This window comes from Squalius cephalus (genome assembly GCF_949319135.1).
Source record: "Squalius cephalus genome assembly, chromosome: 17".
NCBI lineage: Eukaryota > Metazoa > Chordata > Actinopteri > Cypriniformes > Leuciscidae > Squalius > Squalius cephalus.
Window position 1 is genome coordinate 32,330,007 of NC_137138.1, and position 18,073 is coordinate 32,348,079.

The following is an 18,073-nucleotide window of genomic DNA, read 5'->3' on the forward strand; positions in this document are numbered from 1 at the left end:
TTCTTTGTGATAACATCACAAACATTTAGCAAAAATGGTCGTACGAATTGGCAGTGCCTAAACAAATGAACCACAGTTTCAGGGCAACTGTCACAAAAAGGCCAATTAAAATAAAAAAATAAATAATGTTTCACTGGGTAAATCCTATGGATAATTTTAAATGAGACCTCTTTGACTTTGTTTGTAATTAAATATTGATTGGGTATAAGCCAAACCTTTTTTCCAAATGATATTGTCTGTCAAACGATTCCAATACGAGTAAATGTAAGGCATAAGAAATGCTTCTTTTCTTTTCTTTTTTTTTTCCCGAGCAGGATTAAATGTAATTCATGGCTTCTCAGAAATGGTGCTCAAGGGACATTTTGTCAATTTGTGGAACTGGCACTGGGTGGATCCTGGAAGAGGATCCTGATCTTCCAGCACCTGGTCCAGACTCACAGCTTCTACCTGAGCCACCACAGCCCCTCATCATGCCCGCCACAGACCCCAAGCCAGCGCACATGCCTGCCATGGACCCTCAGCTAGAGGTCTAATCGGTCCTGGAGCCAGCACCCAATGCCCACTCTATCTACCGCTCATTGACCTGTCCATCCTCCACCAGCTCTACTATGGTCTTCTCCTCCACCGGCTCCACCATGGTGGTCTTTACTGGCCTGTAGTGGGAATCTTTTCCCTTTGTGTGGGCCTGGCCCTAAGCCCAACTTGACTGTTTTTGTGGTTTTGCTTGTGGGCAATGGTAGAAGGAAATGGTCAGATTAAATATTTTAACATTTTCAGTTTAAACATAATGGATCAGAAAAAAAAGCAGAGTTGGATTAAACTAAGACATACATCTTATTTGCCTGATATTATCTTCAGGAAATACTGGAGAGGCCACTTTTCTAAACTGATATCTTCCCAGAATTACCCTTTTTGGACATGCCCAAATATAAATTAATGTTTAGTTATTGCTGATATTCTAAATATTTTTTTTACATGACCCTGAAATCTGATAAATATAGGTCAGTTGTCAGTTGGATTTCTAGAAACCAAAACATTGGCTTAATATGTCTGTTGTTATTCTTCTAAATAAGATTATACAAAACATACAACACTACGCAAAACACTATAAAACGTAAGCATTAAAAAAAAACACCTGAAATAGTACAATTTAGAATTTTAGAGATTCCCAGTAATGGTAAATTATTTGGTATAGCTCTGTGATGGCCAGGATTTAAGCCACACAATTCTTATATATTCATCTTTGCATTTGATAAATAAATAAAAGGACATTACTATCTAGGTTTGGTTTAAGATCTTTATTCAGTGCACAGGCTTAGTTATTTGGCTTAAGGTTAAAAACATTTAAACTAGTTAAAATTCCTCTTTTATAAAATGTGATTTATAAAAGCATAGCTCAAATTGTTAAAGTTCATTTTGTAATTAACATGACTTGAAATTAGGGGTGTAACGATACGCGTATTCGTATCGAACCGTTCGGTACGAGGCTTTCGGTTCGGTTTTCGGTACGCATTACGTACCGAACGGTTCGTTGGACCATTTTTTTCTGCCGACAAAAATTCCGTTATTTCAAATAAAGGCGCGGCGCGGGTGGCAAGCGCGGCGCGGCGCGACCACAACATCAACTGGCAAATGCAATGTAAGGAACGACACTGAGCTACTCTTATTGTGTTTGTGTGGACCGTTTATCAGTTTTGACCTGTGAAGCGGGACTCGCGAGCCCTATGCGCGAGCCCTATGCGCGAGCCTGATCAAGCAACACTACCAAACAGCGCTAAGAGATCCAGACCAGTAAAGAAAGCATTTGAATTTCAAATGCTTTTTGAATTCGCCACAGAAGTAATAACATCGCTGCGAGATCTAGTGAGAAACATGCACATTTCTCTGTTATTAACGGATCAAACAGCGCTGACGTGGAAACCAGGAAGAAACATCGTGCCATGAATGAACTGGCCAGTGTCAGATCAGCAACATTCACCGTAGAATGGATTTACTGTAGTAACACTAACTGCAAGGTATGGAAGTTTGTCAGGAATAGTGGGCTATAATGCTTTCAAGTAACATTACGTCGGTTTTATTTTGACATTATGAATACAATTATTGCTGCCCTCAAATGTTAATCTGAACTAAAATAAACCTTTGTTTATAACTAGCCTACTACTACAATATTACATTTCATTTTGTCCAAGGAGCTGTTTTGTTTTATATGCTCATAAGAAGAGTCAAGTATAGCTCCATTATTGTTCAGTAAAAAAATCAAAAAAAAAAAAAAAAAAAAAAAAAAATCATACTTTATGATGTTAGTTTCATTAAATAAAATAATAATAATAATAAAAAAAATTCAAGGAAATTTCTCTGGCATTTATTTATTTTTGCTGTATGGAAAACGTACCGAACCGAACCGTACCGAACCGTGACACAAGTGTATCGTATCGAACCGAACCGTGAATTTTGTGAACCGTTACACCCCTACTTGAAATGTTTAGTTCCTGGTGTGTTGTGGGAATGGACCAGTCTATTTGTTTTCATGGTGCTGGCCACCTCCTCTAAATTCAGTGTATGTTTTGTCTAGTGAAAGTTGTTACTTATTGTACCCTGTGAACAGTGGTGTTGAATTTTGTCCTCTGTTAGTTTGAGAGGCTCAAGCCCAATTATGTCCTTTTTAAATACTGGATATTTCCTGTGATGTAATCTGAATGGAATACAATTTTTGCTGTATGGCCGGGACGTCCGAGGATCTCTGGAGGAAACCTGGAAAGGCGGCCACAGGATCACTGGCTCCCAGAGTGTTGTTTCCTATGTCCTCCAAATGAGGGAAAGGTTTGAGAGTATGACACAACATGCTCACAGGAATTTGATCGAATCTCAGAGTCGACAGCGAATCTGGTATGACAAAAAGGCCAGAGCCAGGAGATAAGGTATTGGTGATGCTGCCTAGTGACAACAGTAAGCTACTGGCTAAATGGCAAGGACCCTTTGAGGTGATTCGGAAGTTGGGGTCTACCACCTATGAGATTGCTTTACCAGGGCAGAGCCGATCCAAACGGGTACTCCATATTAACTTAAAGTAACTAATGTTACTTTGGACCTTCAGCATCTGTCATTACATCAACAGGCTGACGTTCAAGGTCTCTGTAGTCCAGAGGTGTTTAAAGAGACACCTGGAAGAACTAGTTTGGTACAGCACAACATAGTACTTTGTGATGGAGCAGTACCTCGACAAAGGAGTTATCGTGTGCCTGAACGGCTCTTGACCTCTCTAAAAGAGGAACCGGATCAAATGTTGACTATGAACATCATTGAACCCTCTCGGAGTGATTGGTGTAGTCCTGTGGTGTTGGTTGCAAAGAAGGATGGCAGTCTCCTTTTTTGTGTGGACTTCCGTTATCTTAATTCCGTCTCCAGATTGGACTCCTATCCAACACCTAGGATTGATGAACTGATTGATCGCCTAGGCCAAGCTAAATGGATAACCACTATTGACCTATGTAAAGGTTATTGGCAAGTCCCCTTGACTGCCCAGTCAAAAGAACTGACTGCATTCCGCACTCCTTGGGGGCTCTACCATTTTTCTGTTATGCCTTTTGGGTTACATGGGGCTCCTGCTACATTTCAGAGGCTTATGGATCTTGTGTTGTCTGGCCTTTCTGATTACGCAGCTGCATACTTGGATTACATTATTGTGTATAGTTCATCCTGGGAGCAACATCTCCAACATCTGAAGGAGGTGTTCCATCGCATTCAGGAGGCGGGTCTCACCATTAACTCTTCCAAGTGTGCTCTAGCTAAAAAGGAAACGGAGTACCTAGGGTATGTAGTCGGCAATGGGGTCATTAGACCCCAGCTTCAAAAGATTGAGGCTATCCAAAACTGCCCTCTGCCAGAGACAAAAGCTCAGATCTGATAATTCTTAGGGATGCCGGGTTGGTACAGAAGATTTGTACCGAACTTCTCTGCTCGTGTGGCACCCCTGACTGATTTGACTAGAAAAAATTGCCCTAACCAGATTTGCTGGACAGAGGAAGCAATGGAAGCTTTCCAGGACATAAAGGCTGCTGTATGTGAAGAGCCAGTGCTTTATTGCCCTCATTTTGGAAAGCCATTTGTGTTGCAGACTGATGCCTCTGATTATTGGCATTGGTTCAGTGCTCCTTCAGGGTGAGTCAGACAGTAGACATCCAGTGGCATACGTCAAAAGAAAGCTGTATCCAAGGGAGGTATGGTATTCCACCGTTGAAAAGGAGTGCCTGGCGGTGAAGTGGGCCTTAGATACCTTCAGGTACTACCTTCTTGGTAGAGAGTTTACCATTGAAACTGATCATCGACCATTGCACTGGATGGACCGAATGCAGTATACCAATGCTAGAATTACCCGCTGGTACCTTTCTATGCAGCCTTATAAGTTTAACTGCTGACTTCCTCTCCCGCTTACCACCCTGAGACCTTAGGTGGGGGAATGTGTGATGGCCAGGATTTAAGCCACACAATTCTTATATGTGACCCGATCTGGCGAAATGAGTCGGAAGTCGCAACGTTCCATTTTAAGATATGGGCCGATTATGTGGAAAAACAATGAAATAATAGATTTTTGAAAAAAAAAATTTTTTTGCTAAAATCCAAAGAACAGACATTCAAAAATAATCTCCTAAAGTTTCGTAGTCCAGATAATTGAGTAAAGATATTTAAATGACTATTAAAGTTTACAAAGTTTTACTAAATTCGCTGAAAATGAATATTGCTTTTCTCAACTCCTCTCGTCACCTCTGAGCATTTCCCGGGAATCCCCTCAAACGTCTCTGCTCTCCAAATATGGTGTTTCACGTTGTATAGAACCAATCAAAGAGCTTAGAAATGTACACAAACGCTGATCATTTGTCAATGGGAAGCCCCGTTTCGACTGACCGGCACGCGATTGGTCCAGCCATCCTCCTGTCAGACTCGTAGCGCTATGTGTAAACAAGCTAGCAGATCTCCTCAGAAAGATTAAATATTATTAATTTGAGAAATGTCGCTGTCAAAAGAGAGCAAAGTCGCCAAAAAGTCGCCAAAAGTGTTGAAATCACTAGAGGCTTCTAACCTAAGCTCTGCTGCTGGTCATCAAGAGTGGCTAAGGCTAGTCAGTGATTTTTTTGGATCTGGAGACGTGTCATCCTCTGATGACAGCGACAGCAGTGACAGCCCTGTGGTATTTATCGTGTATGGATGTGAGTGAGTGCAATTATTCTGTGAGTGTATTTATCTGCAAGGAGAATCCATTACAATGTGTTTGATTTATTTTAACCCAATATTTAACTGTTGGTATCTCTGTTATGAACGTGTTAAACTATTATTGTCAACTAGCCTACACAAAGGTTCTATTTCCTTGTCTCTCTGCCTCTCTCTCTCTCTCTCTCTCTCTCTCTCTCTCTCTCTCTCTCTCTCTCTCTCTCACACACACACACACACACACTCACACACACACACACACACAGACACACACACACAGACACACACACACACACACACACACACACACACACACCCTCTCTCAAGGAAAACTGTAGCACCTCTGTTCAATCTTTCTGATTTTAGTAAATGTTTGTAAAAGTGCCTTTTAAATTATTTATTAAAATAAAAACTTTAAAATAATTTGAGCTTCAGCCTGGTTTAATAGCATATATTAATGTCTTTGGTCAAATTAAGCTGTACAATAAATAGTTTACCCCTTTAAATGCAATGGATTTTGAAAGATATCAACAAAAAACGGGTAAAAAACTTTAAAAGCGATTTTCTCAGGTTTTCAATTGTAAAAAGAGGACAGACGACCATAATTCAAATGTGTATATCTTTACAACCATTCAAGGTATGACTTTGACTTGGATATCATTTGAAAGCTTATGGTCTCCTCTTTCCATTAATACCAAAATCTCAATTTTGAAATTTGGGTCACTGTGACTCATTTTGCTGGATCAGGTCACATATATTGATCTTGGCATTTGATCAATAAATAAAAGGACATTACTGTATTGGTTTGGTTTAAGATCTTTATTTGTCATTGTACTGAGTCAGTGCACAGGCTTAGTTATTTGGCTTAAGGTTAAAAACATTAAAACCAGTTAAAATTCCTCTTTGGCTACAATGTGATATATAAAACATAGCTCAAATTGTTAAAGTTAATTTTGTAATTAAGATGACTTGAAATGTTTAGTACCTGGTGTGTTGTGGGAATGGACCAGCCTAGTGACAAAGATTCAAACAGGAAGTTGATTGAAGTTTTATGGGAATTCTAAAGGAAATAAGACTGTACCAATTTTGATGTATTAGAGGGGACATAATAGAATTAATAGAATTCTTTTTGCATTAACAAAAATGTATCCATGGCTCTAAATTGAGTTAAATGTATTCTGTTCATTCCAGGGTTTGTGTTGTTTTTGTTGAGAAAGTTTGTGTGGTTTTGTTTCCCCTTTTTTGTTTTCATGGTGCTGGCCACCTCCTATAAATGCAGTGTATGTTTTGTCTAGTGAAAGTTGTTACTTATTGTACCCTGTGAACGGTGGTGTTGAATTTTGTCCTCTGTTAGTTTGAGACGCTCAAGCCCAATTATGTCCTTTTTGAATACTGGATATTTCCTGTGATGTCATCTGAATGGAATACAATTTTTGGCCTTTTTCCTCTCTAATGAGGCTTGATCACTTTTTATCTTGCATAAGCAAGATTTAATAAACTGTCACAATTGAAGACCACTTTGCTCCCTGTTTTGTGGCGATGGATGGACTAATTTTTTTTGTTGTGATTTGCTAAGACTCATGGCAGATCCATCACAAGCTCTCTAATCTTTCTAATAAAATTAAAAAAGCCATAAAATACAATCATAAATAAATAAATTCTGCAAAGATTGGTCAGTAAAACCAAATAGCAAACTTAAGGCATCTGGTTCCAGTAAAATGTAATAAACAATGTTAACTTTCAGTTTCTAATGTAATAATGTTTGTAATAATGTATTTGAATGATAATACAGTACACTCAGACAAAAAATTACAAAAGCTGTCACTGGGGAAGTACCCTTTCAAAATGTACACCTTTGTACCTAAAGAGTGCATATTACTACCTCTAAGGCACATATTGGTACTAAAAGTGTACATATTAGTACACTTTTGTTATAATATTAGAACCTTTTAACCTAGAAATCTGCTGGTGAAAGAAAGAAACACTATATTATTTTATTTATTTTTTTCATTTTTTTTTTTCATAAAATAATTTGTCATTAGAGCATAACTCTTACCATGTTGATGGCATTTACTGGGCCAATACTGTTGACAAACATGTCTGCATGGATCACGGTTGGTTTGACTGTAAAGAGCAGTGGAGAGAAACAAGGAGAATGTAGAATTAGTTCAGTTATCTCAGAGTACATTTAAAAGAGGTTTATTAAGGTAATGACAATGTAGTAAGTCTGCACCTGCATTTCTTTTGTGAAAAGTTTTGCTTGAAAAAATCTAATTCAATAAAATGTATATGATATAGGCATCCAAACATACACAAGCACAAATAGTAAATATCTGAAGTTTAATTCACCATTAAAAATGTCTAAATGTTTTTGAATAAGCTGTTTGCAGTTTTGTTTTAGCTACTGATTGCAGGTCATGGCAGAACACTTACTCCACTAACTACAGAGAATGAATGAATGAATGAATGAATGAATGAGACTATAATATAAGCAATATTACGGCATCTTGGCTGTACTGTTTGCAAATAACGAGAGTCCAATGCTTTGCCGTAACCAAGCTGTCACCACCATTTAGCATCAGTTGTCATTTATAGACTACCCAGTGTGAAACCATGGCATGTAAAAAAGGTTAGTATTAGGTTAATATATTATAAAGGTTAATATGACAGGATGTTAAATGCGATCACATGTACTTTAACAATAGACAGTCATGCATGTAAACATATGGTCATTGAGGCTGTAAGTGGGACATAAAAAAATATTATTTTTACAAAGAAATCTTTGTTACTTAGATAATTTGAATAGCTTGCTTTTTATGCATGTGTTTCCAAGAGAGCATTTAAGTTGCATTTATTTAAAATCTGCATTTATTTTACAGCTGGATTTGGCTGATGCAGTGAAAAATTTGCAATATGATTACATGTTTTTCCATTTTCTCATCTTTCTCATTTTTTCAATGTTTTTGTCCCAACAAATATTTTCTCAAAAACTTCATTTTGTCATGTATTTGTACTATGGCTGTCAACGCTAACTCATTAACACATGCAATTAATTCAAAAACCTTAATGTGTTATTTAACAATTTGGAAACAAATTTCCAAATTTATGGAAGAAAATTAATGACAAATGTTTTTGAAACAAAAAAGCTTTTTAAATTGCTCTACTTGAAAAAAATATGCATAGCATTAACCCTGCTTGCATTTTAATGCATTTTAGGGCTTGCATTTGTATGGGCTGAAAGTCAACATAGTTGTATATTTGTGAATATTTCAATTCAAAACATTTCACACACATTTTCATTATTAAAAATTCAATAATCAAATTTCACTTTCAAATGATTAATTCCGTGAAAAATACATCCTATAATATTCGACAGGCAATTTACGGTCCATGTCATTTTGCTTACACAAATTCAGTGGTTCAAATTCTACAGAAAATTCAACGTTTCACATCTGGGAACTGCAGGAATAGTAGTAGATTGCCGATGCATGATCTCCATCTGCTGTTTGTGGGCTCACCAGCAGGTGGTGCAAGCGCATGTTGATGAAGACCAGAGCAACGGGTAGAGAGAGTCATTCATTCATTAAAACGGATGTGCAGAAATGGAGCAAGCGGTAAGTATAGGCTTTGTGTTGATTATCAGGACCAGTATGTACACTGAAAGATGAAAAAGTTTTTGTCACTACAAATATTTTCTCACAACTTCATTTTGTTATGTATTTTTACTATGGCTGTCAACGCTAACGTGTTAACGCATGCGATTAATTCAAAAATCAAACGTCGACTAGTAAAACCTTTAGTCAAGGGCAGCCCTACCAAGCTGACATCATTAAGTACTTAGATGAGGGAGCTCTAAGGAGCTCAGACAAGTGACTAATGACAGTGACATGACGTGAAGGCCAAGTATGATATGTCAACACATTCTCACCCCAAAGCGTCACTTTCAAACAAGCTTCAATATCTGACGCTCAAAGCACCCTTTAGTGTCCATATGTGACGCTTCGGTTATGGGTAGGTTTAGGCGTCATGTAACTGACGCTTTCGAAAGTTCGTCAATATCCGACGCACAAAGCACCCTTAGCGTCAATATGAGACGCTTCGTTTATGGGTAGGTTTAGGTCTGTGGTAGGGTTATGCGTCTCATATGGACGCTAAAGGGTGCTTTGAGCGTCAGATATTGAAGCATTTTTGAAAGCGTCAGTATATGACGACTTGGGGATGAGAACGGGCTGGATATGTTGCTTTGTGCCATGAAGCTGTAGTGCCTGAGACAGATCAGACACACAATAATTTGTTATAGCTTAAAGATCATCTACATTTTGATGGAGATTACATGGAATATGTCCCTTGCTTTAGTGTAGGATTTCACCTGCTGGAAAACAAACACTATTAAAATGAGTATAACATGGAATTACCATTATAAACAGTATATGGCAGCAGAGGACCACTCACTGACTCATTCTACTCACTAATATACTTATTTTAACAGGTTTTGCTTTTGAAGTCATATTTATGATTACGGTGAAACCTGTTAATGGTGTTATAAAGAGGAGACTTGGAGTAATCATTTTGTTTCCTATAATTTATTTCAAATATCTGTAACAAAATGTGTGTGTGTGTGTGTGTGTGTGTGTGTGTGTGTGTGTGTGTGTGTGTGTGTGTGTGTGTGTGTGTGTGTGTGTGTGTTTAAGCATGCTTAATGTGCTAAGTTTTACAGATTAACCTTTTAATTTCTCTGTGTGTCTTTGTGTATTCTCCATCGAGGATTTGTTATGTGTAAGCCCTACATTTATATGTGTTCTGAATTGTGGGTTTATTGTTTCATTTGGGGTCGGCCTAGACCCCAACAACATAGAAGTGACAAAGGTTCTAAAGCACTTGAACCCCGATAATTGCTGCTCACAGCTATATTTATTAGGGTTTCAAGCGCAAAGCGTTTAAACCCTATTGGAATTTTAGGGATTTTTAGGGGATCAAGGGCGAACCACTGAAAACCTATTGTATTTGTAAGGATCTTTATAAGGGTTTCAAGTGTGAAGTGCCAAAACCAAAATCTTCAAGATTGTGTTTCTTTCACATACACATTATAGACTAATTCAGATGAAATAAGTGGCAACGTGTGTCCCACTTTTTCAACTGTGTGGTGACGGAGAATATGTGCTTCCTCTGTCACAAAAGAGCACACGTAATAGGCTGGTGTAGGTGAAGCAAGTGGGCAATACCACCACTCGAGTCCCACTTATTCATCTATCGCCTCTCCGGTACTGGAAGTACGGAGCATGAAAATGGGCTGTTACAGAATAGGAGAGCAGGCAGTACAGCTTCTCGCTTCCTTATCTGCCGCCCTCTTCGCAATGTAATTTCCATCTGTATTCACTTCTTTTAGGCTGGGCTGAAAAGGACAAGTGAGCAATATTGCACTCTCGTCTCACTTCGTTTTTGGTCAGTGCCCTACAGTACAGGCAGCTCAGGGGTGGTAGCGATATGCTCCTTTATTGAATTGGGCTAGTATAGATGAGGACAGTAGGCAGTGCCGCCACTTGCGTCCATCTCATTCCCTAATCTGTCGCCTCTCCAGCATGGTCTGGAGGTGGTAGTGTGGACATAGTGAAGCTGCTATGTTAACATGGTTTCTGGCAGTTCACAAGGAGCAATGGAAAGACAGAGCATAAAGGTGGACATCGTTGCCATTGCCATCTCTGCCAGTACTTTGACCTTATTAACCTCATTAGAACCGGGTAACCACTAGCTGATAGGGCCACTTGGCTAAAAGGTGGACTTTCTCTGGCAAGTCTTTTGGCAATGGAGCTCTTGGAGAAAAGTGGTTGTTATCGCCATGGCTGCCCCTCTTTCTCATTGGTTCCTTTCGGATGATGGAGGTGGGGTGTCGTCAGGCAGGGTCTACATACCATTTTGGATGGTCTGTAATAGAGAGCAGGAGGATGTGGAAGCTGCTATAGATTCTCCATTCTTAGTACTCACTCAGAAAACTTCCCGGCATTACACTACACTCCCTTCAGTTAGGATACCGCTGAGAGCTAATGGCCAAGGGTTCGGACAGTCAGGATAGCAATACTTTGGTCTGCCCCCTTCATTGGGAGTTATGGAGTATTTTCTAAAGTGGAGAGCTAGCTAGCTCTGCCATGGGTCATTTGGGCTTAAAGGTTAGTCCCATTTCCCTAAAAAGGGGAAGATTCACCTGTGACGTCACCTTACTTTGGTAGCCAAATTGCAGTGTGTCACACATGTTTCAGACACTGGCTCGCACAAAGCATTCCCATAGCGTCAACACCATGATGCAGCTTCTTGTTCCCCTTCTCAGGGAACAGGGTTACATATGTAATCTAGACTTTTTGGAATGTGATGTCTAAAATAAAGGAATGTATGTACAAGTTAAACTAAAGATAAAGACAACGCAAACAAGATACCAGTTGAATGAATAAATCAGAGAGATATTCCCACATCATATGTAAGAGCTTTTCACATAATATCTGCTGTATGCATGGACACTTTAACAAACATTGAATCCTGAGTTTCTAATTGAGAGGGAGTTTGGTGGAATGATTTTGTGGCAAGCCTTTGTGGCAGCAGGATGGTGGCGTGACTGATAATGAGTGCCACTTGTGCGCCACACCGGTCTTGAGTTTCTCACGGAGGAGCTTCGGAATGGTAGCATAAAAGGAAAAGCGACGACAGTGAAGGACGAGAGAGGACCAGGCCTGGACTTTACGTAATGTTTTGTTTATGTGTGTGAGGCAGTCGTTCGTGAGGGGCTGTTTTTGTGTTTGTATTTGTTTTTTGTGTTTGTTTAATCATATTATGATTAAAGTTCAGAAATTTTCGCCGGTTCCCGCCACCTTCTTCCCTTATCAACAAACTTCAATACACTGGTGCCAAAAGCCGGGAATGAAGGGGGGACGCGCTGTCGGAGAGAGCCCTCGCTGCCTGGAGGCACCATGGAGGAGCGGAGACCAAGGTGGTGGTGCTGGAGCTATGGATCGAGTGAGACGAAGAGCTCGCTGCTGCGCTTCTGGGTTGAGGAGAGGTGGATGCTGTCCGAGAGGGAGCGGAGGAGTCTGAGCCGTTTGCTAGGAGGCCGGAGCCTGCTGCTGTCCGCCATGTTTGGGGACTCACAGGGAATGGGGGACACGCTGCTGGCTGCCCTCAACTGGAGAAGCCATCGCTGTCCGCCAGGAGGCGGAGGAGGAGGAGGAGCAGCATCGAGCCGTCCACCAAAGGATGTCCAGTACCATTGCATGGCACCACTAGTGAGAGTCTCTCAGCTGGTTGAAAACCGAGTTCAGGTTCAGGAACCAGACCAATATTTTTTTCCCTTTTCTTGTCGCTCCTTATGCTTCCATCTCCTTTTCTTTCGCCTCATCTGTCCTTACCACAATATACTGCGACCGCCGTGACTGGCCCCCCCGAAAATGGAGGGTGGAGTAGAGGGCAGTTTCGTGGGTACCCCCCACCCTGCGAGGGGCGATGGGGGGTATGTGGTAGGCAGGACGAGGCTGGTGGTGTGACTGATTATGAGCGTCACCTGCACACCGCACCGGTCTCAGGTTTCTCACAGAGGACTTTCGGAAGCATAAAAGGAGGAGCGACAACAGTGAAGGACGAGAGAGAACCAGGTATGGACTTTATTTATGTGTGTGCAGCAGTTGTCCGTGACGGACTGCCGCTTTTACTTTTGTTTTGTGTTTGTTTATTTTATATGATTAAAGTTGTGAAACGTTCGCCGGTTCCCGCCTCCTCCTTCCCTTATCAACGAACTTCGTTACAGCCTTGTACTTTTGTGTTTATGTATTTATGTTGTGTTGTAGTATTGTTTTTATTTCATACAGTAGGTTAACTGCAAATGTTTCAACAATGATTCCGTCTACAGCATGCATTTCGAAGCAGTTAATCATTTAAATTATGGTTAAATTAATAATTAATTCAACAACATATAGCCTACATAACACTTTACTCATTTGGAAACTAATTCTAGTAAAATGCTATAGAATTTGCGCTGTCTTTAAGAGTCTCAAATAGATGTTGATTAATCAGGAAATTAAATACATGCATCATAACTTATTCAAACAAATAATGCTGACTGCTTTATTTCCAATGGTGCATGGTAAACTTTGAATTTTAATAGGCATACAATATAGTGCAATATAGTAAAAGAGGCATGTATTAATTATGATTGTATAAGGCTATGCAAATCAATTTCTGCAACTAATCACACATGTTCATGTTTAATATTTCCTCTGTAATTACGTAAATGAAGAAATTACCAGTTACCTGTGTCTGAAGTGTGCAGTAGACACATAAGCATTATAAGCATACCATAAGCATTACAGATACAATCTAAAGTAACAATTCATTTAAATACGTTTATCATAAAACTAATTCTGTGAGACTGAGCAGGATTGATTTTAGGTCAATGTTTTGGCTTTAAATCAATGATGCCCTCTGTCGGTAGGGATAGTAAGATGGCCACTCAAACACTTCCGGTGACTTCACTGCCTGATGGCAGTTTATAATGCAATGAGTAATCCAGTCATTATACAGATCAGTGGTGCAAACTTAAATATTTAATAAGGTTCAGAATTTTTGAAGATTAGATACAGTTGGGAGAACAAGTATTTGATACACTGCCGATTTTGCAGGTTTTCCCACTTACAAAGCATGTAGAAGTCTGTAACTTTTGTCATAGGTACTCTTCAACTGTGAGTGACGGAATCTAAAACAAAAATCCAGAAAATCGCATTGTATGATTTTATTGCATGACATAAGTATTTAATACATCAGAAAAGCAGAACTTAATGTTTGGTACAGAAACCTTTGTTTGCAATTACAGGTATCATACGTTTCCTGTAGTTCTTGACCAGGTTTGCACACACTGCAGCATGGATTTTGGCCCACTCCTCCATACAGACCTTCTCCAGATCCTTCAGGTTTCGGGGCTGTCGCTGGGCAATACGGACTTTCAGCTCCCTCCAAAGATTTTCTATTGGGTTCAGGTCTGGAGACTGGCTAGGCCACTCAAGGACCTTGAGATGCTTCTTACAGAGACGCTCCTTAGTTGCCCTGGCTGTGTGTTTCGGGTCGTTGTCATGCTGGAAGACCCCGCCATGACCCATCTTCAGTGTTCTTACTGAGGGAAGGAGGTTGTTGGCCAAGATCTCGCGATACATGGCCCCATCCATCCTCCCCTCAATACGGTGCAGTCGTCCTGTCCCCTTTGCAAAAAAACATCCCCAAAGAATGATGTTTTCACCTCCATGCTTCACGGTTGGGATGGTGTTCTTGGGGTTGTACTCATCCTTCTTCTTCCTCCAAACACGGTAGGGCTGTCAAAATTGCTCAAAAATGACGTTCGAATATTCCCTCTAAAAAACACATATATTCGAACTATTCGAACATCTGGATGCGCATTACGTCAATAACATGACAAATTAATACTAAGAGTCATAACTACTTGTATAGGTAGTTTATTTAAGTTTAAACATATTTGACAACGTATTACCTACACAAAAACAAGTAAATCAACTAATGGCCAAGACCGCAGACCTCTCGCTCGCTCGCTCACTCGCACTGGCAGACACTCTTTCTCTCTCTCGCCTTCACCCTCACACTCTCTGCGCATAACGGTTTAAATGAACAACAACAATAAACAAATGTTGAGTGCTGATCAAGAGTTTTGTGCAAGCAATTTAAGGTTGCGACTCTTGTCCCAATTATAGCAGGCTTCATTCAGTGATTGAAACAAATATTATTAACATTAATTGAAGTTTTACAGTATATAGAACCCCTCAGGCAGCACGCCCACTCGCAAAGCAGACAGCCGTGCCTCTGCTACCGCGGGCGTGTTTTTCCACATTCGAATATTAATTTTCACCTTCAAAATTCTGTTTTTGAAAACTATTTGAATATATATTCGAATTTAGAATATTCGTTGACAGCCCTAAAACACGGCGAGTGGAGTTTAGACCAAAAAGCTCTATTTTTGTCTCATCAGACCACATGACCTTCTCCCATTCCTCCTCTGGATCATCCAGATGGTCATTGGCAAACTTCAGACAGGACTGGACATGCACTGGCTTGAGCAGGGGGACCTTGTGTGCGCTGCAGGATTTTAATCCATGACGGCGTAGTGTGTTACTAATGGTTTTCTTTGAGACTGTGGTCCCAGCTCTCTTCAAGTCATTGATCAGGTTCTGCCGTGTAGTTCTGGGCTGATCCCTCACCTTCCTCATGATCATTGATGCCCCACGAGGTGAGATCTTGCATGGTGCCCCAGACCGAGGGAGACTGACCATCATCTTGAACTTCTTCCATTTTCTAATAATTGCGCCAACAGTTGTTGCCTTCTCACCAAACTGCTTGCCTATTGTCCTGTAGCCCATCCCAGCCTTGTGCAGGTCTACAATTTTATCCCTGATGTCTAGGGCCCTATAATTTCCGCGATCACGGAATCGCGGACGGAATCGCGGAATTGGCAAATTAACGCGGAATCTAGTGTCAACGCGGAATTTCGCGGAATTTTACCTATTTGGAATTAAATTCTGTTTTGTGTGGGAGAAAAACGTATGTCTGAGGAAAATCGCATATTACTGAAAGAACAAGCAGAGAGAGAGGCCCGGTCGCGCGCGCGTCTTCAAACTGTCTTGCTCTCTCTCACTCCCTCGCGCTTCTAAATCTTGACAGTTTGAAGACGCGCGCGCGACCGGGCCTCTCTCTCTGCTCGTTCTTTCAGTAATATGCGATTTTCCTCAGAAAATGTTTTCTGTGTTGACAAATCTTGTGCGATGTCCTAACTGCCGGGATAATCACACGCGTACAAGTCTTCTAATGATACGTCCGATTCGCGAACTAATGACTCCTTTGAACCGATTCACTTTAATGAATGGAAACAACTGATCTGTCCAACACTGAATCGGTTCGGTGTATAACAAAATCGGTAACACTTTACAATAAGGTTCCATTGATTAAACTCTAGTTAACTAGATCAGTTAATGCCTGGTTCAGATTACACGATTTTAGCCCGATTTTGGCACGATCCGTTTGACGTAGGGTGTCGTGGGGATTCGCAAACGACAACGGGCGTCGGGACGCAAGATTCGATCGTTTCATCTCGTATAGTGTGTCATAGTGGGCGACAACCTACGTCGCGTCTGCGATGCTTCACGACATCACGACAGAAAGACTAGCATGTTTAATTTTTTAACGGTCCTCCACGACGACGGCGCCGAGTGAGTGAGGGAGAGTGAGTGAGAGTCTGTGTTCGCGAGTGAGTGTGTGACTGTGTGTGCGTGAGAGAGAGTGTGTGTGTGTGTGTGTGTGTGAGAGAGAGAGAGAGTGCGTGTATGTGAGTGAGTGTGTATGTGCGATAGGGGTGTCAAAATTAATCGTTTCTACGATGCATCGCGATGCAGACGAGGACGATTCGGTTTCGGTTCAGTAATAGACCATAACCGATTATAATGTACTGACGCTTTTCTGACGTCATTTTTTGCGTACGTGCTTTGTCGCGGTAGCATACAATGACAGAGGGAGGTGAGACGCGAGTGCGAGAAAATAAAAAATGCTCCAACTACTTTAAAGCCGACATCTGGGCACATTTCGGCTTTTATGAACAACCTGGTAAGCACGACCTGCAGAAGACACGCGCTGTGTGCACTCATGTCACGCACAAATAGAATATGCAGGAGGTAATACCACTAACTTGATAAACCACGTTAGCCGTTTTCACCCCGAGCTGTTAACGCCTGGCAGAGTCTGACTGCTTTAGAGTAAGCGGATGAGCTCCAACGTCACCCGAATCCGCAGCCAAAAACAAATCATCCACCCGCCCAATAATTTTTTCTTATTTAAGTATACGCACCCGATGGTCAAATTACAATTATTCTGTGTTACGCGTGATTATAAATGGATGATCGTCACCTTCAACAGCGGATTCGGCGACGGTTGATGCGCGCATCTTTAACGGTAACATACACTGATTAATGAGCGCTGCTTTTAAATGAACATTTCTTTAAAACAATATTTATTTGACAGATTTCCTTTTCTTAATGGCATAAACAAGCTTTACTCCCTTGAAACTTGAACTGGAATGTCACTGTTTCTGTCACTGCGACTTCCCGAACAGGCGAGCACACGCACACACATGCGCGCACACATCACTTTTGAAGTAAAATTTTAAATTGAGGATGCGGTGCATCGCGATGCATCGTGATATCGAATTGAACTGAATCGATGACATGATAATCGTAATCGAACCGAACCGTGAGACCACTGTCGGTTCACACCCCTAATGTGCGAGTGTGTGTGTGTGTGTGTGTGTGTGTGTGTGTGTGTGCGAGTGAGTGAGCGTGTGTGTGTGTGTGTGTGTGTGTGTGTGAGAGAGAGAGTGAGTGCATGTATGTGCGAGTGAATGAGTGTGTGAGACGGCTCGCGATGACTGGTCGGAAAACAACGTGTAGTCTGACATGTTTCTTGTCCACGACATGACAAGATTTTTAGGAGTCAAAATCGTGTAATCTGACACAGTGACTATCGTAACAGACAAAAAAATCGTGTAATCTGAACCAGGCATAACATTAACTTTTAATAAACTGCACTTCTACAGCATTTATTAATCTTTATTAATGTTAATTTCACCAGTAGCCTACATTATTTAAATGAAAAGTTGTATTTGTTAACATTAGTTAGCTTAATGCACTGTGTGAAGTAACATAATAAAAATACAGGGTTAGGGTTAACTAAGATTAACAAAGATGAATAAATACAGTAACAAATGTATTGCTCGTGGTTCATGTTAGTTAGCCTAATAGCCTACATTCACTAATGTAAACAAACCAAACCAGATTTAACACCT

General features: G+C 40.6%; 1 protein-coding gene across 3 annotated transcripts in view; it reads right to left on the reverse strand.

The window, feature by feature from the left end:
- The window catches only part of gabrg2 (gamma-aminobutyric acid type A receptor subunit gamma2), a 118,360-nt gene that overhangs the window by 74,268 nt on the left and 26,019 nt on the right, over positions 1–18,073 (reverse strand). For all 3 annotated transcript variants that reach the window (XM_079847025.1, XM_079847024.1, XM_079847026.1), the window contains exon 3: positions 7,262–7,329. In XM_079847025.1, the coding sequence (XP_079703151.1) occupies positions 7,262–7,329 (68 nt within the window). The remainder of the gene's footprint in view (positions 1–7,261; positions 7,330–18,073) is intronic.